General features: G+C 52.9%; 1 protein-coding gene across 2 annotated transcripts in view; it reads left to right on the top strand.

The window, feature by feature from the left end:
* The window catches only part of APCDD1 (APC down-regulated 1), a 31341-nt gene extending 12300 nt beyond the window's left edge, over positions 1-19041 (top strand). For both annotated transcript variants that reach the window (XM_027088836.1, XM_027088834.1), the window contains 3 exons: positions 3430-3961; positions 15626-15947; positions 17077-19041. In XM_027088836.1, the coding sequence (XP_026944637.1) occupies positions 3430-3961; positions 15626-15947; positions 17077-17528 (1306 nt within the window). In that variant the 3' untranslated portion in view covers positions 17529-19041. The remainder of the gene's footprint in view (positions 1-3429; positions 3962-15625; positions 15948-17076) is intronic.
* Positions 19042-20554: the final 1513 nt, after the last annotated feature.

The following is a 20554-nucleotide window of genomic DNA, read 5'->3' as shown; positions in this document are numbered from 1 at the left end:
ATTCTAGCCATATTCTGGTAATTTAATATACAGCTTCAGGGTCTGAGAGTAAGTTAAAAGGTACCCATGCTACCTCAACCAGCCAGGGTGCAGCTCTTGGCTTCTTTTCCAGGCTGTGGAGCTGAGATTTATCCCAGTTTGAGCTCTTGCTTATCTTCCATTAGAGCTTTTAAAAATAGCCCAGAGGCATACCTGCAATCTCTTTCCTGCACATTAAATTGTTGCAAATTCACAAGGCTAACGGTGGGATCTGATCACTTCTGTGCAGACCACTCCTCCAGGTACCTTGGGGAGGGATCACAGGCATCCAGAGAAGAAAAAAAAATCTTACGAGGAAGACCTAGCGGATTTTGGTTTTTTCCTAAAAATGGGGTTTCTCAAAATAACCGCATGGTCAGTATTGGCACAAACAATCTTAACGCGACGTACTTTTAAATCATTTTGTTCAACAAATATTTCTGGAGCTCACAAATATTTACCGCACGTGAGCACTGTTCTAGATTTTGTGTGTATAGCAGCGAACCAAACAGACATGGCCCCTGTCTTCGGGAATTTTACAAATACACAAAGAAGTGTTACGAAGAGGGAAGAAACAACAGGTGCTCAAGGAGAATCCCAGGGCCCCTATTTTAGGACAGGGTGGGGTAGGAAGGGCTACCAAGAAGAGGACACTTGAGCTGAGATGTCCTTGGCTGTGCAAGACCAGGGAAGAGCTTTCCCTGTGGGAGGACTAGCAGAGGCTGGACCGGAGAAGCACGGACAGGAGCCCTTGTTCTGGGGGTGGGGAACAGCCCCAGGCAGGTCAAGGAGGAGGCGGGGCCAGCCCCCAGGGCCCCCTGCACGCCTTGTCTCTTCGAGTTTGGCTTTTAATCTAAGAGAACTGGGACGTCATTGAAGAGATTTCAGCAAGGGCTGTGCTCAAACCTGATTCAGCATGACTGAAGGGCGCTCTGGCTGCAAGTGGGTGGTGGGAAGAGTGACTTGGGGACAACCAGGGTTCTTGGCCTCCTTAATCCATAGAAGTTGATAAGAGGCCAGACAAGAAATTCAGGCCAGGCTTTATTGGGGCCCCTGGTGCAGCAAGGGGGAGCAAGAACAAACAACAGGTTCCCTTGCTTCCCAAGGAAGGGCGAGCTGGTTCCTTGTATGGGGTGAGGGTAGGGGCAGTTCCAGGGGTGGGGCCGGAGGCGTGGCTCAGGCGGTCTGCCCACCCCTTGGTGATGTTGAGTGCAGGGGGCAGGTGCAGTACCCTGCTTTGCTCCTGACTCTTCAGAAGTGGCAGTTGGCTTTTTGGTCTCTTTGTATCTTGTTATCCATAATTTGCCCCAACTGAGCATGCGCGCAGCTATTTTTAGTCTCTTATAGTTTCTTTGTATTTTGTTGCCCGAGGAGACGAGTGTTCAGGTACAAGCACTGCAGCAAAAGGGTCCCAGGTCCCAAATTGTTTCAACTTGGGGATGACCAATTAAAAGACTCAACAGTCCCAGCTGGAGATGACCAAGGCCTGGGTGAGGGGCGTCGGGGATGGGGCGATGGAGAAGTGAGTGGGCTTGAGCTTGGGACCAAATCAACAGATTCTCAAGCTGAGATGAAGTGTTAGAAGTCGGCGATCCTCCTGTCTGAACTGCAACAGACATGAATCGCTGCTCACACGGAAGGACTCCTCTGTCCCTGGGAAGGAACATGGGCTTCCTCTCCCTCCTGTCACAGAGACGGATGCCCAGAGCACCTCTGGCTGCTGTCTGGCGGTATCTGCGGCAGGTGACAGTCTTTACTGAGCTCATGGTACCCACTTCTAAGTGACCCATTCATCAGTTTGTAAACTAATAGTAGTTTTGAGAACCACTGGCCTTTGGAATTTCAGTCCCACTGCTCGGTTTCGCCACTCAGCTCAAACCAGAACTACTGTATCTAATAAGTTTATATATAAATAATAGACACAAGCAGGGTTATACGGCCAAGACTGATAAGACTGAAGTCTCAATGTCACTGAGACTAGGATCTGATTAAAGGTGACGAGTGGACAGATTCTTTGCCCAATGCAAGGAAGGAAACCCCCTCATTTCCTGATGTGGGCCGTGCTGCAGTTGTAAAAATTGATTACAGTTAGACCAGATGAGGAAGGTCCCATCCAGGTGTTTCTGGCCTAGGCATCCAGCCTTTACCTGATGCCACAGCAGAAAACATTTTGCAGACTTCCCTGGTGGCAAGGTGGTTAAGAATCTGCCTGCCAATGCAGGGAATACAGGTTCGATCCCTGGTCCGGGAAGATCCCACATGCCGCGGAGCAACTAAGCCCATGTGCCACAACTACTGAGCCTGCACTCTAGAGCCCACAAGCCACAACTGCTTAGCCCACGTGCCACAACTACTGAAGCCTGCACTCCTAGAGCCTGTGCTCCGCAACAAGAGAAGCCACTGCAATGAGAAGCCTGCGCACCGCAACAAAGAGCAGCCCCCGCTCGCCGCAACTAGAGAAAGCCCGCATGCAACAACGAATACCCAATGCAACCAAAAATAAATAAATAAATAATATTTTTAAAAGATATTAATATTAAAAAAAAAAGAAAACATTCTGCCACTGTCGGCAGCACAACCGAAGGAGCCCTACCTGCCTCTTTATTTTCTGCTAGAGGGAAAACTAATTTTGACTGGATGGGGTAAGAGATGAATTTCCAGTGGCCTCCAAGGGGTGCCTCCCTGAGACTAGATTCCGTTCCAGGACAACAGACACCTGGCACCTGGCTGCTGTGGACACGGTCCAGATGATGGAAGCGGTCAGGAAATCAACATCTCTGACAACACAGGGAGCATCTTTCCTAGGCCAGCCCCGCACCCTCCTTCCTCCTTCTCGCCTGGGAGTGAGGCCAAGGGGGCCGCTGAGGACGGCAGGTTCCTGCCCTTCTGTCTTGTCCATAAAGTGAAAGGAGGACAACCCCGGTGTAGAGTGACCGGGAGCACGGGTGCTGGGCCAGGCTCCCCCGGGCTCACATCTGGCTCCAGTGCTGGCTGGTGAGGGGACCTTGGACACATTGCCTCAGCTCTTATGCCTCAGTTTCCCTATCTGTAAAACAGGACAGTAATAATACCCACCCTTATAGCACAGGGAACTATACTCAATATCTTGTAATAACCTATAATGGAAAAGACTCTGAAAAAGAACAAAACTGAATCATTCTGCTATATACCTGAAACATTGCAAATCAACTATACTTCAACAACAAAAAAAATAGAGAATAAAATGATCCTTGGGATGTAAATAATAATAATAATAATACCCCCCATCCCCCAGCTCATAGGTTTCTGTGCGGGTTCCATGAACTGCCCGGAGTACCATCCTGTTATCATTACCGTGATCTCCTGGCACTGTGATGAGCCTCCTCCTCATGGCTTTGGGCTCACAGGTGTCTTCCTCCCCCTTTTCTGCAGCTGTGAGGTGCGGTCGGGCCCCGAGTTCATCACCAGGTCCTACCGGTTCTACCACAACAACACGTTCAAGGCCTACCAGTTCTACTATGGTGGCAACCGCTGCACCAGCCCCACCTACACACTGGTGGTCCGCGGCAAGATCCGCCTGCGCCAGGCCTCCTGGATCATCCGTGGCGGCACCGAGGCTGACTACCAGCTGCACCGCGTGCAGGTCGTGTGCCACTCAGAGGCTGTGGCGGAGCGGCTCGGCCAGCTGGTCAACCGCACGTGCCCTGGCTTCATGCCCGCTGGGGGTCCCTGGGTGCAGGACGTGCCCTATGACCTGTGGCGGGAGGAGGGCGGCCGCGAGTGCACCCAGGCCGTGAACTTTGCCATGCACGAGCTGCAGCTGGTCCGCGTGGAGAAGCAGTACCTGCAGCACAACCTGGACCGCCTGGTGGAGGAGCTCTTCCTGGGTGACATCCACACTGACGCCTCCCAGAGGATGTTCTACAGGCCGTCCAGCTACCAGCCCCCGCTGCAGAATGCCAAGGTACCCCTCACACCCTGCATAGCCCCTGGTGGGGTGGGGCTCTGCATCATGGAGGGGCTGTTGGGGGGGACGGGGGTGGGAGGGCTGCAGGTTGGGTGGGGGGACACGTAGCCCAGTCAGGAGGCCTGGGTGGGCCACCGCCTTGCTCTGTGATGGGGCCTCGGTTTTCCTATTTGATGAGGGTGGTGGTCCTAGGACTGGTGATGCAGAACAGCCTTGGTGGTCGTCCTCGAAAATTCCTAAGGCTCCCTTCTGCCCTGACCCTCTGGGAACTTCTTCTGTGCGTCTAAGAGGAAAGCTTGCAGGAAACGTGGAGATGTTTAACCTATCTGGGAAGATGCCCAGCAGGGATCCTGGCCCTGGGGCCGGGGGCAGGGACAGTGCTGCTGGCCTGGGGCTGTGGACCCTTAGAACCTCCTGTTTCGTCTCCACAACGACCCTGTGAGGCAGTGACGACCACCTCTTAGCAGAAGAGGGGGCAGCTGAGGTGCGAGGGGTGGTCTCCTGCCCAAGGTCACTGCTTGGTGAGTTTCAGGGCTGGAACTTGCCCCCAAACCTTTCCCCAGACCCCACTGGACTATTTCCCCAAATCCCACACTCTTCCCATCGGACTAAGTGAGAAATCACTGTGACCCGAGGGGAGGATGGAGGGGGCAGGAAACAATTAAAACCTTCTAATGTTCTTTTCTTAAATGATAGTCCCTGTAATTACACTTGGAATTCTCCAGGCATTTCCTTCCCACGGGCTCAGAGTCCGTGTCTGCACGTAACAGGGTCATTACCACCGCAGAAGCTGGGGAGGCAGGAAGGGGGCCTGGGGGGCAGCGGCTTTCTCCCACCATCAGACCGGCCCACCATCAGACAGGCTTTTCTGGACTCCTTTCTAGAACAGCAACTCTCCAGTTGCAGGGCTTGTCCAACTTTTGTTTGGTGGTTTATTTGTTTTTAAAGCATCTGTTTTCTTCTCAGTCCTTGGAGCGCGCTCATGCCTGGTGAGGGTCCTGCTGGTACTGCCCCCGCCGGACCACTCGGTTGTCTTCTTTCTGTCTGTTACCGCGAGCTTGTGTCGTGAAAGTTGCCTTTATGATGACTGTGGGGCGTCTGCCAGGAGGCCGAGCGGGCAGGGAGGCTTCCTCTGGATGCGCATCTCAGGGACATCCCCTCCCCGTGCCGAGGGGACGCTGGGCTCCGCGCAGACCCCGGCCAGGTCTGCTGTGCTGTGCCCTGCGCGTTCTAGAGGCGCCAGGTGAGGCAGGGCTGCGAGGGAGAGGGCGGCCCTCCTGCCCCGGGGACCTCAGGCGTCCTCTCAGGGAGCGGGCGGGCAGTGGGCTCTGCCTGCTTCACAGCCGATGCAGAGGCACCAAGGTGGGACTCTGCCTAGGGACCGCCAGGGCGAGGGCCCGGCTTCTGGGAAACGGAGGAACCGTCGAGGGACCTTTGCAGGCGGCCGCCTTATCCAGACGCTGCAGCTTAACGACGCTTCTCTGCAAACTCCTGGTGTCAGGTGGCAGCGAGAACGGGATTTTCAGACATGCATCTGGCTTTCTATGAGCACAGTCGAGCCAACATTCACATTATCTCCGGGAGTAGGGGTGTCGTGAGTGAAAACGGTCTGCAGCTCATCCAGAAACCCCATGGGAGGCAGAGCCCTGACCCAGCCTGGCCTGAGCCTGTGGGAGGATCCTCCCAGGAGCAGAGCCTTCATCCCTGCTCACCTTCCAGCGAGGATGCTGGTGAGTAGGGTGGCCAGGGCCCAGGAAGGAGAGAGGAGGCTGGATGGAGGCCCCCTGCCCAGAGGAAGCAGCAGACAGCCTGGACCAACTGGCTACCACTCTGAACCTGACCTTGGGCTGTTGGTGCACGTTGTCGGGTCCAGACTCCGTTTCCTCACCTGCGGATGCCCACGTGGGCTCTTTGATCTCTTGAGCTCTCCTTAGGCCTGGAAAAGAAAGCAGTACCCACAACCACCTTTCTTGCCTTACTTCCGTCTCTGCCACTCCTCTCACTCCCATTTTCTCTTCCCTCCTCTGCAGGGGCAGTTGTGGGACCGTCTCCCCAGATTCTTAAGAAGTAAACTCTTTAAACCCTAGGCCACAATCCCTCATTCAAGAAATATTAAGGGTGGAAAGAACCTTGGATCTTGGAGATTATCCAGGACACACTGTTAAGCTTTTTTGTTTTAAAGGAAGGTACAGAACAGCATGAACAGTGTGGTGCCATGTGTTAAGCTCGTAATAGAAGAAGAAGGTAAGCTGAACCGGGAGCCAGTGTTTCTGCAGCGGAACAGCGATGGCCTCAGAGGAGGGGGACAGTGTGGCCGGGGGAAAGATACTTGTCACCGTGAACGTTTCTGTCCCTGCTGTGACTTGTGCTGTGATCTTATACTACCCAAACTCCATCGCCACGCTCAAAACAGATTCCAAAAAGGCAGGATTCTGAGGCTCGGAGGAACGCTGTGGCCACAGAGGAAGCCGATGAAGAGGCTGGGCGGACGCAGGCCGGCGTCCAGGACCTGGCCTGTGCTCTCCCCCGAAAGCCGGCCCAGGTCCGCGTGGCTCTGGGAGCTGAAAGGACCCGTTCTTCTCCTGTTGTCCCTGGCGTGTGCATCCTGGCCTGCAGTGAGCAAGCAGTCAGGAAGTTTTGAGATCCCTCTCCAGGCCGGCTAGGAGAAGGGATCAGTGGACTTGGCCGCTGGTGCCTTTCCAAAGCCCCAGGTGCTGCCTGCCCGCTGGGCTCCTGCAGACCACCCACCCCCCGGGAAGGAGGAGGGCTGGGGGCGCATCCGGACAGACCACAGGCCTCGCCAACCCCTCTGAACGCTTCACCTTCCCTAATCGCCGGTCCATAGAGACCTGGCTGAAAATTAGTTTAAATGCTAAATTGAGTTTAAAACGACTAGTCTCAGCCCCTCTGGAAACGGGACACCTTGTAAAAATAGAGATTTTAAATCAACTTGATTTTCTAAGGTTTATACAGCTTTGCTGTGAGGTTCAGAGCCCTTCGGCAAAAAAAAATGATGTTTGAAGAGAATCAGGTGAGCTGGGAGGATTCTTTCAGGATGAAGTTGGCTACTCTTCATTAAAAAAAACAGGACCCCCTAAAATAACCCTGAAAGAAGATGCTTTGCTCGAATCGAGTTTAGCATCAGGGCAGCCCTTACCCTCTGCCTGGATTCCTGTGCGGTGGAGGGTTAGCCAGGTGCCCTCTTTCCTTGGCAGAATCAAAAGTAATTAAGAGCAAATGATTGCTGGGGTCATTGGAAACGCCAGGGCCTCAGGATCATACTTGCAAGCAAGCAGAATTGGTCTTTTTCCAAAACCCTGCACTGATGAGGCCACAGGGCCGTAAATCAAAGGGCTTGCCTGCAAACCAGACCGCTCTCCCCAAGCCACGTCTCTGAGAGAGCCTGCCTGGAACGCCGATAGTGGGTGGGGCTGCCCGTCGGAGGCGGAAACACAGCAGAGTGTTTTGGGGGTGCCGGACCGCTGGGAGGAAGCAGGGGTACTCATGTGCTTTCTCTCCTAAGTTCCCTGCAGGCCTCTGGACTGTGAACAGTCATTTGTTTTTGAGGGAGCTTGTCTTTCCTAGCCTCCTCAGAGCATGTGGGAAATACAGATTTATGGGGACATCTGTGACACCTGAGGGACTTTGGACCACGTGGCTGTGGACGTCGGAGTTTCCGCCCAGCTCCAGGAGGCAGCTCTGCAGCAGGGAGGGGTCTCTCCTTAGGCACGTGGCTGGTGTGGCTCCCGGCGGGGTGGGTAAGTGGGTGTCACAGGTGCACGAGTAGAAGGATCCAGAAGCTCACGGAGGAATCGCTGTCCCTGCTCTTTCTGTCAGCGCAGGGCAAAGAGAAGAGGGTTTTGCGGAGGTGACGGTAGTCAGAAGAGGTGGTAGAGGACCAGGGCCTTCAAGGAGTCATGACCGAGACAGTGTCAGAAGCCCACCTTATGTTCAATCGGTATGCCCCTTACAGAAAACCGTGACCCTGCCCCCAGGGCCGGGCGTTCACTGCCAGGCCGCACGTGCTGCCCGCAGGATGAAAAAAGAGCCGGCGATGGGGGTCGGGTGATGGGTTCTGGCCTCCGAAAGGCTTGCTCACGTGGACATTTTGTTTGGGTCGAAATATGAAGAGTCACACGATTGCCACACTGCACAGCTGCTGGCCTCTGCTGTGAGTGCAGAAACAGTTCATTATTTTTCTGGATTCCTGAGTGCAAGATTTTTATTTAAGGAGTCAGCAGACCAGGAAGTCGTTGTCAGGGACAATGCAAGTGGTAGACATTTCATCCCTTAGAAGTCCAGAAGCTGAGAGGACAGCGTGAACACCTGGGCGGCAGGAAGTCGACCATTGGAGAGTCTGGGTCAAGTCCTGTGTGCGGGGCATTGGCCACTGTGGGCAGAGGGCAGGGGAGAAGGGGGCCAAACGTGGGGTCTGCTGCCTTTACAGCCAGTGTGATTATGAAGATGAGTCTCCTTCAACTCTTTAAATACGTTTAAATTAATAGGAGGGGAAGAAACAAACAAGTAAAACAATCAGCATTTCCTTCTGAAACCATTCTTATAGTCATCTGTATTGAAGAACCACCTTATGGTCCTTTTATCGAGCTCTGGGCTCTGTGCAAAGTGTGTATGTACAGGCAAGGTGGAGATGAAATTATCTTTTATGTGATTTACAAGAAAGGCCTTTGGGAGCTCACATCTCAGAGTCTAAACTTCACGGAAATCCCATTTCTAGAAAATGCAGTGCTGCTCCCAGGCACCCACCGATGCTCCTTTTTCCCTCCAGGAAGCGGTGTTCTGTCGGTTCCGCTCGCAGAAGACCTGGCAGCCAAACGCAGGCCCCGAGGAACCGGCCGTGCCTCTCTTACCCTTTTCCATCGTCCTTCCAGCCCGGGCCCCTCTGTGGTGGTTGCATCACAGCTACAGGGTTGCTGTGCAGAGTCCTTGTGAGGCTAAGTCCTTCTGTCCTCAACGCCTGCCACCTGCTCCTGGCAGGCGGTGGCCAGGCTGAGGGGGTCCGAGCGCTGCCGTGTGCATGTGGCATTGGCTGCGCCGGCCTGGCCAGACACACTGCCAGCCTCCGGGTATGGCCCCAAGGCTGCAGTTACAGAGACCCAACCTGTGTGGCCACGGCCATTTCCCCTACTTTCTTCTGAAAGGGGAATCATCACGGCTCCTTTGGGAGGTCAGAATGAGCCCGAGTCCACAACATCCCAGGATCCCAGCTCTGAAAGGCACCCCAAGAGGCCCCTCCCACAAGACGGGCAGCGCTCACGGTTGTGATGAATGCTGGCTGCTCTGTTCATCTTGTTGCATATCCGAGGACAACTTTCTAACCATCCATCAGCCCATGAGCCATGAACCTGTATCACACCTACTGTATTCTCCTAGGTGTCGTGGGACGTAGGAAAACGGGAGGGCGCTGGTCTTGGCCTCAAATACCTACCATGTCACGGAGAGGAGCCGGGAAGGATGTCCGTGTAGAAAGCCCTACCGTAGGGCGTCTGCAGTTCAGTCACACACGTGGTGAACGGCACTCGGGAAGACCACTTTCAGCATCATCCTTGGCCATCCGTAGAGGTTTCTTCCTGAGAAACGTGACCCGGGGGAGCAGAACTCTAGGAAGGGGCATTTCATCATCTATCCCCATTTCTCCTCCTCAAACAGAACATTTAGCCCAAGAAATGTCTCATGCAGGCTGCTTCTCCAGTTGACTTATTCACGACAAGATCACGTCAAGTAACTTTTTCCATTCTGGGAAGATGCTGGGAAACAAGTGGATCCGTCAGCAAATGCTGACAAACCAGCTCTCCAGAAATAAATGTTGGCGGGGAACAGGGCAAAGCCTAGAGAACCGTGTCAGTCATCGGCCAGAGAGGACCTTTTCAAGGGACCAGAGCCCTTGGTAGGGAGACGTGTGTTCCTTGCAGACCCCAGCCTAAGGGGCAGCCTGGGGCCGGAAGGGAGCACTCTGCAAGCCCCACAGCCGAGTTCTGTCCCAGATCCCTCCGAACCATGTCGTTCTCTCTCTCTCTGTGCTTCGGTGGCCTCACCTGTGACGTGTACTGTGGTCTCTTTGGGAGACTGAGAAGCATAAGAGACGATGTACTTGAACTTCCCCAGCATCAAACGCCCTGTACATGCAAACTGTGTTATTTAACTGTTCCCAGGGCCGGGCCAGGATCAGGAAGCACAGTGGGAAAAGCCCCCTCTGCCTAGGACATTGCTCACTGATAAAATGTGATGTTTTAGAATAAGCTTGATTTCTTTCTTAAGAGATTAATAATGGTATAGGGATTCCCCACCCCCACCCAGGAATGAAAGCTTTTTATAGTTGGTGTAAAGAATAGCAGCAAGGAACACATTCTGGTCCCTCGGCTCTAGCCCTCAGCTTCTTGTGCACAGGAACCCTGACGTTAAAATAGCCTATCTGAGATGCAAGGGAGGGAGCGATGTGAAGCCTAACGGGAGAGCCTGGGAAAGACGGCTTCTCAGATGAGACCCATGGATCAGAGCATGGACCCAACAGAGTAACTTCATGAAGCAAATGAGATTTCATGGTACAAATCACTCTTCATGTTGAAAAACTCTTCCCCTTTCGTCATTGTGAATGGCCGCTGTTTGAGAAAAGCATCTTGGAAAAGAGAAACTTTAGAGCCAGTGTGATATCTAGGCCTTAATTTCTGCTTCTCCATGGTTGTTCCTGTAGGTCTTTGGGGTTTTATTCAAGCCAAAGAGAGTGGTAATTAAGAGCAGAAATCAGATTTTTTAAAAATCTGTCCACATGGGCTTCCCTGGTGGCGCAGTGGTTGAGGGTCCGCCTGCCAATGCAGGGGACACGGGTTCGTGCCCCGGTCCGGGAAGATCCCACGTGCCGCGGAGCGGCTGGGCCTGTGAGCCATGGCCACTGGGCCTGCGCGTCCAGAGCCTGTGCTCTGCGGCGGGGGAGGCCACAGCAGTGAGAGGCCCGCATACCGCAAAAAAAAAAAAAAAAAAAATCTGTCCACAAGACAGAAAGGTGTTCCCTTTATCCAACGTTGGCTGAAACTGTCCCCTTGTTGACAGCATCCACAGAGAGGGCAAACCTCCCACACTGACTTATGACATCTTTGTTTCCTTAATGCCAGCCAGAGAGTTGGTTAAAACGGTAACTAGTCAACTCAACAACAGCAAAAAGCAACCCGATTAAAAGATGGGCAAAGGACTTGAATAGACATTTCTCCAAAGCAGATGTACACATAGGCCATAAGCACATGAAAAGATGCTCAGCATTTCTAATCATGAGGGAAGTGCAAGTCAAAACTTCAGTGAGGTAGCACATCACACTTATTAGGTTGGCTGTTATCAAAAAAAATAATAATAATAACAACTGCTGGTGAGGGTGTAGAGAAATTGGAACCGTCGTGCTTTGCTGGTGAGACTGTACAATGGTGCAGCTGCTGTGGAAAACAATATGGCAGGTTCTCAAAAAATATTGAACATAGAATCACCATATAATCTAGCAATTCCACTTCTAAGTATATACCCAAAAGAATTGAAAGCATGTTCTCAAATAGATTGGACACCCATGTTCACGGCAGCATTATTCACAATAGCCAAAAAGTGAAAGCAACCCAGTTGTCCATTGACAGATGAATGCATAAACGAAATGTGGTCCATCCATACAGTGGAAAACTCTTCAGCCTTAAAAAGGAGGGAAATTCTGACACACGCTACAACATGGATGAACCTTGAAGACATTATGTTACGAGAAATAAGCCAGTTACAAGAAGGACAAATACTGTATGATCCCACTTATATGTGGGCCCTCTAGTAGTCAGATCCATAGACACAGAAAGTAGGATGGTGGTTGTCAAGGGGTACGATGGGGGGTGGGATGGAGAGTTGTATTCAATGGGGATCGAGTTGCAGTTGGGGAAGATGAAAAAGTTCTGGAGATGATGGGGGGGTGGTTGCACGACAGTGTGAATTACTTAGATGGGAAGTTTCATGTTATGTACGTCTGACCACAATGAAGTAAAGTAGCTAGTTCAGGAATTTGGTGAGACCAATACCCAAGGGGCAGCTTCCTCCCACTCCTTCCCTACCGATGGGTGACAAGCTTCCCTGAAACTACCCGGCCTGCCTTTCTCTGCTGCCGACCAGAAACCCTTCAGCCGGGACCATCTCTCGCCTGAAGGACCGCAGCCCAGCCAGATCCTCATCTCGGAGCTCAGGACCCGTGCCCTGTCATTCTTAAAGAAAAACACCAAACTCCAGCGTGTCGGGCATGGAACAGCCTGGGCCCCACGTTGGTGCCCCCTCCCCTCCGAGCTGGTTCCTTTTCTGAAGAGCAGTTGATCCCTGGTCGTCCGAGCAGTGGCTCTTGCAAGAACTAAGACCCCTTGTTCCTGCCCCGCCTGCTCAATCTAAGAAGCTTTCTGGGCACTTCCTGAATGATATTGGTATTTGAGAAAACAAATCTTTTCAGGGATTGAGGCTCGTGTCTTCCTGGAATGGTCAGAAATGAAGTGGTCACAACTGATGTTTTTAAATTCCCAAATCACAGATAGCGAACCGAGTGGTGGGGAACAGAAAGAAGGGAATGGAGGCTGGGTCGGCGTGTAGGGACCTGCAGTGCAGGTGGGCTGCATAGGATCTGCTCAGTGAGCGAGTGTTGGGCGGGGGGGCAATCAGCAAGCTTCCAGCTGGCGAGCTCCCAGTGGAGTAGCTGAGCCATCACTCCTCGTGGGTGTTTTGGAAGCTGCCTGGCGTATGTTCTCAGAGGTTCCTCTCTCTTTCCAGGGCCGTCTCCTGCACCACTCGGTGTGCTGGCTAACAGGTACCGGCACCAGATTTCCCCCTCCCCCGTCCTGTCTGTGAAATCTCAGAGACTTGAGTCTGAGTACAGGGCTGGTTTCACACAGACCATGTGGGGCTGGGGCACGGGAGCAGGGGCAGCAGGTACAGTTTGATCAAGGTGCTGATCATGATAACGCTTGTTAGCCATTAAGGAAGGGGCTACTTCCTGGGTGTGGGAGTTAATATGATGTCACAGAAATCATATTAACTTTCCATCCCAGACTTTCAGTAAAAAACCCCTTTTGGGGTAAAAAATTGGAACCTTCACTTCCTAGTAGTTTACAAGAAAACACATAGTGGCAAAATTACTGAATTCAGTGATGCTTTTTTTTAACTAAATTTGTGTCTTTTTCACCCTGTTATGCGTTTGAAAGATAGTGGCACACATAGCAGGAGCCGTGCCATTTGTTTGGTCTTCCCACTGAGTGCCATGCGCGCGTGCAACCCCATGCCGAGAAACTTCTCCTCGTAGTGGTTCTGGGAGCCCGAGTGGGACCCACCTTAGTCTAATCCTCATTTCTTATGGTATTTAGGCCCAGGGTCCCCAGCTGCAGTCGCTGGCCCGTGGATCTCCTGCCAAGGCCGGAACCATCTCTTTCTGTGCAGTTAAGTGCAGGCCTCGTGGGCTGTGTACACGTGTCCTTCCTGTCTGTTTCCTTGCTGTAGCTTGCAGACGGCTCACTGCTGACCACAGGCTGCAGGGCGCTTTCTCCCGTGTGTCCCAGAGACCTTGGTAGGAAACTGTAGGTCCACAGACGCATGGGCCCCGGGACAGCGAGGCTTCTGCGCTGCCTGTTTGATCTCATTGTCCGCAGGCCCTGAACAGACCTCCTCTCCCGTAAATAACAACTCCAGGCTCAGCTGATGAGCACAGGGACTGTCAGCGGGCGCTGAGCTGTCCTGGGAGGAGAGTGTGGAAGGGGCGGCTGGGGAACCCTGGCCCCCTGCAATTCTCACCTACTCTCCCAGGCAACCCAGCCTTCAACCAAAGAACCGCTGTAGCCCCGCATGCAGTCAGTGCCGGCGAAAGAAAGGCCTGGAGGTTTGGATTTCTGCCCAGAAAACAAGTGCCTGCCTGCCCGAGTGGCCACCTGTCAGTCCCTGTCTACAGGCCAGGAGCTGCTGGACCAGGAGCTGCTGCACGGTGGGCCCCGGGCAGGGGCAGGGCCAGTGCCGCCCTCCTGCCACAGCGCCGGGCACATTCATGTGGGCCTCTAGTGTGGCTGGTGTCTGGCAGCCCAGGAGGCTTTACAGACCTGCGTGGGAGGGGGAGTAGTGGAGATGCCCACTAGTGGAGATGCCCCATCTGCGGAGGCAGCCCTGGCGCGTGGGCCTCCGGTGACTTGGGTCCAACAGCGGATGGCAGTCTGGGCAAGGAGCTAGCTCCTGTGTCTCCAGACCTGGCTTTTTGTGTGAGCCCCGAGCCCTCCAGGCAAACAGCATCTACGTGGCTGACAGTCTCGGGCCCCCCTACTCTACTCGGAGGAGGTTTTCTAAGTGGCAACCCTAGACAGCCCTTGTGCCAGGTCCATGTTGGTGCTATAAGCAGGCCCGGCCAGAGAGGCGCTCCCGAAAGACGGGGCGGCCACTCTCTTGCACTGATTAGATGGTGTGAAGCTGTAAAGCAGGAAGCATTCAGAGCCCATAAACCATCCAGGCCTCAGGCCAGCAGACGCAGGTAGGGACAGGAGTGCCCACGGCCTCTCCGGGCCTCTGCTCTTGCCTCCTTTGGGGCTGTGTCCTTCATGCCTCCTTCATGGGGACCTCTGCCCTCACTACACGGTGCCCTGTGTCACCCACGGCAACTGGAGTACTGTCCTTTTTTTTCTTTTGTGTCTCATACTTATTTTTAATGGAAGAATCTAGTTGTAAAATACGCGTCACATAAAATTTACCATCTTAGCCATGTTTAGGCGTCAGTTCAGTGACGTCAAGGACATTCACATTGTCATACGATCTTCATCTCCATCTGGCCACGAACTCCCCACCCCAGCCCCTGGTAACTCTATTCTGCTTTCTGTCTCCATGGATTTGATGACTTGAGGTCCCTCCTATAAGTGGGATCGCACAGAATTTGTCCTTCTGTGACTGGCTTATTTCACTCAGAATGATGCCCTCACGGTTCATCCTTGTAACAACATGTGTGTCAGGATTCCCGTCCTTTTGTGAGGCTGAACCATAGTCCAGTGTGTGTCTAGACCACGTTTTGATGATCCATTCAGCCATCGATGTACATTGTGTTGTTTCCGTTTTTAGGTTATTGCAAATCGTGCTGCTGTGAACGTGGGTGAACAAATACCTCTTTGAGACCCTGATTTCAGTGCTTTGGGGTATAAACCAGAAGTGGGGTTGCTGGGTCCTAAGGTGATCCTTTTCCACAGCAGCTGCACCCCTTTACGTTCCTACCAGCAGTGCACGAGAGTTCCAGTTTCTCCACGGCCCCGCCAATGCTGTCATTTTTTGCTCGTTCTGATAGTAGCCATCCTAATTGGGGTGAGGTGATGCCAGCCTTTCTTTTTGAAATCAAGTGTCCGGGACAAATGGTCTGAAAATGTAACAGGATTCTAAAGGGGGTCCAGATCACAGCTGAAATATTTAGGCAAGGCTCTACTGTTAGCCAGACACACTTACGTACTTGTGAGCACACGCAGGCACACACACCCGGTCTGTGGCTCCAGTTGCCCCTGGGGTTCCCAGGTTACTGGTGGCGGTGCCTCAGGGGCTGCCGGCGCCTCTGCCGTGAGCCCCGTTGAACGCAGCGCATGCGCACTGCTCTCATGGAGACGTTTTTTTCCCCCCGTGTTTGTGTTTTGGCTCCAGAACCACGACCACGCCTGCATTGCCTGCCGCATCATCCACCGGTCGGACGAGCACCGGCCACCCCTGCTGCCCCCCAAGGCGGACCTGACGGTGGGCCTGCACGGCGAGTGGGTGAGCCAGCGCTGCGAGGTGCGGCCCGAGGTCCTCTTCCTCACGCGCCACTTCATCTTCCACGACAACAACCACACCTGGGAGGGGCACTACTACCATTACTCCGACCCCGTGTGCAAGCATCCCACCTTCACCATCTACGCCAAGGGTCGCTACAGCCGCGGCGTGCACTCCGCCAGGGTCATGGGCGGCACGGAGTTTGTGTTCAAAGGTAGGGCTCCTGCCCCACACCCCATACCCCGAGGTCACGGCAGCAGTTTGGGGACGTGTTTGTGGAGGCGGAGCCAGGGGCAAAGGGCATCTTCTCTGCTAGGGATGCTGGGGAGTGGACTGCCTGCCCGCATCGTTCTCTGCAGCCTCGGAGCTGGCGTTAGTGACGCCCAGGTGCGCAGAGTGTGCCCGTCGTGCCCTTGAGAAGATGCCACGTGCTTGCAGGCGGGCGGGCAGTATGCCTGGTGATCACCTAAGTAAGGCAGGTAAAGGGTGACATTCTCCAGGCTACAAGGCTGTGAGCAAGGGGTGGTGGGGGCCTTGTGATCGCTATTTCTAGACTTTTTTTTAAGCTTGTGCATCTTTTTAGGAAGGTGTCAACCCTGTCATGGACAAATAAGAGGGTTGGCCTAGATACCCCTCCCAGGATAGCATCCTGTGATTCAGTCCATTTAATATGAAGTATTTCTGCCAACCCAGATAAGCCCTGGGGCATTTTACTGCCCCCCCCCCCCACCTTAGGGAGGAAGATTGGCTCTAGGGACAAAGGGCCTTTGGTAGCTGTCGCCCAGAGAACAGCTGTCTGGGTCTCAGTCCCCTCCAAAGCTCTCACGTGTACGCAGGATATGGGCCCCTGGGAGAGCCTCAGAAGCGTCCTCTACAAGGGCTGGGATTTCCATTGAGCAGATTGGAGCAGATTTTTTTTGCTTGCAGCCTAATTTATTTTAGTTGCCTGATGTACGGGCCAGTATAGACTGCTCACTAATATAGGTGTCTGACAGCAAAACTATTTAAAAACCTCAAAACCTATTCGTAAAAACAAATGCCAGTTTTCGTTGAATACTGTGTCCATCCCAAAGAGCAGGGTCTTCACGGGAACGGGCTTGGTCAGCTGTAGTCTGGGCTCAGCATTTACTGCCAGATGGGCTGGACTTTTCCTGGTGGCGCCTTCAGGGTGCTTGGCGTGGCCACCGGTCACGTCCAGACATGGAGCCTTTTCCATCTGAGGGTCTTTTCTGTGGGCTCCGGTCTGGTGGGTTGGTCTGCAGGGTGGGTTTGAGAGCAGAAGCCTGTGAGGCTTGGTGCCTCCGGCATCCTTGAATCACGGAGCTGTCCTGTGTCCTTGGCAGTGAACCACATGAAGGTCACCCCCATGGACGCAGCCACTGCCTCGCTCCTCAATGTCTTCAACGGGAACGAGTGCGGGGCCGAGGGCTCCTGGCAGGTGGGTGTCCAGCAGGACGTGACCCATACCAATGGCTGTGTGGCACTGGGCATCAAACTACCTCACACGGAATACGAGATCTTCAAGATGGAGCAGGATGCCCGCGGCCGCTACCTGCTCTTCAATGGCCAGAGGCCCAGCGACGGCTCCAGCCCGGACAGACCCGAGAAGAGAGCCACATCCTACCAGATGCCCTTGGTCCAGTGTGCCTCCTCGGCGCCCAGGGCTGAGGACTTCTCTGAGGACTCCGGGCAGCATCAGCACCGGAGCCGGGCACCCGGGAGCGGCCCGTGTCCCCTGCTGCTGGCTGGGCTCGCTGGCCTTTGGACTCTGCAGCCCTGGCACAGTCTTGGATAGAAGCGCTTACAGAGTTTGATTTTTCCAAACCAGGATGCCTTACAATTTACAGATTTTCTTTACAGAAAGAAAAGACACTTCTTCCTCGGATGCACTTGAGCGGCTGAGAACAGTCCTCCTCCCCCGCCTGGCCCCCGCCCGCCTGGCCTGAGTCATGAGCTGTTTGAAGTTTTGGCTTTGAACTGCATCCAGTCGGATCCCAGGCCTGGGCGTCCTCACCATATAATTGCACTTTAAGACCACAGAGAGGTTCAGGCGAGCGTGTTGGCAGCGGGAGCAGGGTAAGCGCTCCATCTTCTTTTCTTCCTCTTCGTGATTATTGCATTTCGGGGGGGAACTGAGGAGAAACAAATAGCAGCTTCAGCTTTTCCTGCTGCTTCACTGCGGTTGCTTTCTGCTCCTTTGAGCCTGTCTCACTCTCCGAGTTTTCCAACCTGGAATGCAGTGCAGAGTTGGTTTGGGACTGCGATCCAGACACCTTTGATGAAATAAAGAAGAGATAGGGGTGCAGGAAAAGACACTGGTGTAACGGAACCACCTTGACAGCTTTATGCAAAAAGAGAGCAAATCCACACTTTCAAATGTTGAAAAGTATCTGTAATTAAAGTTTCAGAGTCATTTAAACGTTGGTTGTTTTAACTTGTTGGGAGATGTTGATGCTGGTCTCTGGGTGGCTGCAGGATGCACGCTGCTCTTACCTGCCCGGGGGACAGGGTGGTGGAGTATGTGTCAGGTGGAGGCTGTCCCGCTACAGACGGACAGGAGCAGCAGCGCAGGGAGGGTGACGGTGCGTGATGGTGCCCCAAGTGACGCAGTGCCCATTCGGCCTGACCTCATCTCCGTGGGACCCCATCCCGGCTCACGTCGTGTCTGGAGCTTCACTCTGTCATCTCTGTCACTTCAAAGACCAAGACTCAGAGGCCACGCGTGGGCACCACGGGCCTGGCTGTGCAGAGAAGGCGGTGGGGGGATCCTAGCCGGCTGCCCCATGAGACCATCCACCCTCCTAACGGGACGGGCCGGCCCGACCCGGCTGTGTCACTGCAGAGGGTCTCAGGGCACCTTCTACAGAGTCTGTGAGGGTGCATGAGTGACATCTGCGTGTCACTTTGGATTATTACGAATGGTGCGCTCAGGACGCCAAAGGTGGTTGCCAGGGGAGACCGATGGAGGGAAATGGTGAGTAAACGACAGAAAGCCTGGACATAACTAAAGACCAGTGTGGAAACCACGGTCAAGGTCTAGAGTCACACCTATATTTAAGAGTTACCCTTACGAGATGCTGTGACGTTAAGCTATAAGTGGGGCGTGGAGGACCACAGTGCTTTACCTCTAGATGATATTTGACGTTGTGGTTGAGGGAGTTTATTCAAGTGAAAGTACTAACTTAATGTCTGCCAAGTTTATAAACAGAGATGTCAAAGATACTCCCACAATACACATTTTACCTGTGGGTCTATTTAATTAATACTAATGCTATCTTTAAAGAATATAATAAAATTATGTAAAAAGCTATGATCACTGCTAGAGAATACTTCAGTGATTTACCATAAAAATGATAGGTTTATAGCCACATAATTCACAGCCACTCACCTGGACTTAGCTATTCACACTGTTTAAACGTACACTCCACATATGTATACACACGCATAGGTACATATACCCAAATATATAGGCATCAACGTGTATACGGTGTGTGACTATATGTATATGTGTCTTAGGGATGACATGAAATTCACTTTCTGATCCACTACAGAGAATGACCAGTATAGTTTATTCACAGATTATTGTCAGTTGGATTTATGGCTGTTACTTACCGTCTCACCACATACATCACGTCCTAAAACTAAACCGCCTGTGCAGCCTATGAAGATCGTCATTTTAAGTGGTTTCCCGTCACCTTGAAGAAACATAATGACCAATCTTTAAGGTTTGAGAGCTGGAAATTTTAACTCAAGACCAAGATGCTATCTCTGAGGAAGGAATGGCTGACTCTAGAATATTCCATGACAAGCAGAAAAGACTCCATGACAGGCCCTCGGGCCCTGGCAAGTCTACCCCTAAGTTAGAAGTGGGTGGTTCCTGTAACTCCGAGATTTGGGGGAGGTAGGGAGTGAATATAGGACAACTCTCCTAGGTGTCGTTGGCCTCTGGGGACTAGACTTCTCGTCCCCAGAAGCAGGCCGGTCAGGCACAGGGTCAGAAAGTTGAACCTTGGGCAACAATGCAATTTGGTTGTGATCTAGGCTTCAGACTCTATAAAATCCAGTTGACCCTGGACTCAGGAAGGAGTTTCCTAGGGTCCCAGTGTCTCCTGTACAGAACGAAGGGAGTTTGTTCAGACAGGACAAGCCCAGCCGTCTGTCCTAGAGGAACATCGCCCATCATGTCCAGCATCTGGAACTGCCGGGCACCGTCCATCCTAAGTAGTCCGTCTCCGGGTTCCCGTGCTGTGCAGCCCACCAGGGTGACTCTCTGTGCTGCTCAACACGAAGGATCCCTGTTAGAGGAGCTGGCAGCCCAGGGCATCCTTGGTGGGGCCTCATACCCACACCTGATGGAAACAACTTGAGTGTAAGAGTCTTGTGGTTCCTGGTTGAAGGAAAAGCTTTACGATAGTAAGAGCGCTGTTCTCTAGTCCACCAACTCTTTAAATATATTCTTGAAAACAAAGATGATGTTCACAGCCGTCCACAGAAACATCACGATGTTTTATTTTAAATGGTACAGCCCATCCCTGTAACACATACTGGGTCCCTGGCAGTGGACTACAGAAGCCAACAGACAGCATGTAATTAGGTATTTCAGGACACTGTCCTCAAAGGGAGATGCTGGACCACCTGAGTTGGGGTGGAGGAGAAGGGGTGGTGGGTGGGACAGGGAGAGCAGGTCCTCTCTTTTCTCCCCCGCACAGACTTTTCTGGCCTTCTTGAGACATCCGAGGGTTCATGAACCCAAACAGCCTTCATTAGGATACAACTGCAAATAAGAGCAAATAAAGGCAGCTGGATAATAAATGTTTCCCA

Source organism: Aethalodelphis obliquidens, unplaced genomic scaffold (genome assembly GCF_003676395.1).
Source record: "Aethalodelphis obliquidens isolate GAN/ISIS:26980383/991018 unplaced genomic scaffold, ASM367639v1 scaffold63, whole genome shotgun sequence".
Lineage (NCBI taxonomy): Eukaryota > Metazoa > Chordata > Mammalia > Artiodactyla > Delphinidae > Aethalodelphis > Aethalodelphis obliquidens.
This window is presented reverse-complemented; position numbering and strand designations above follow the sequence as displayed.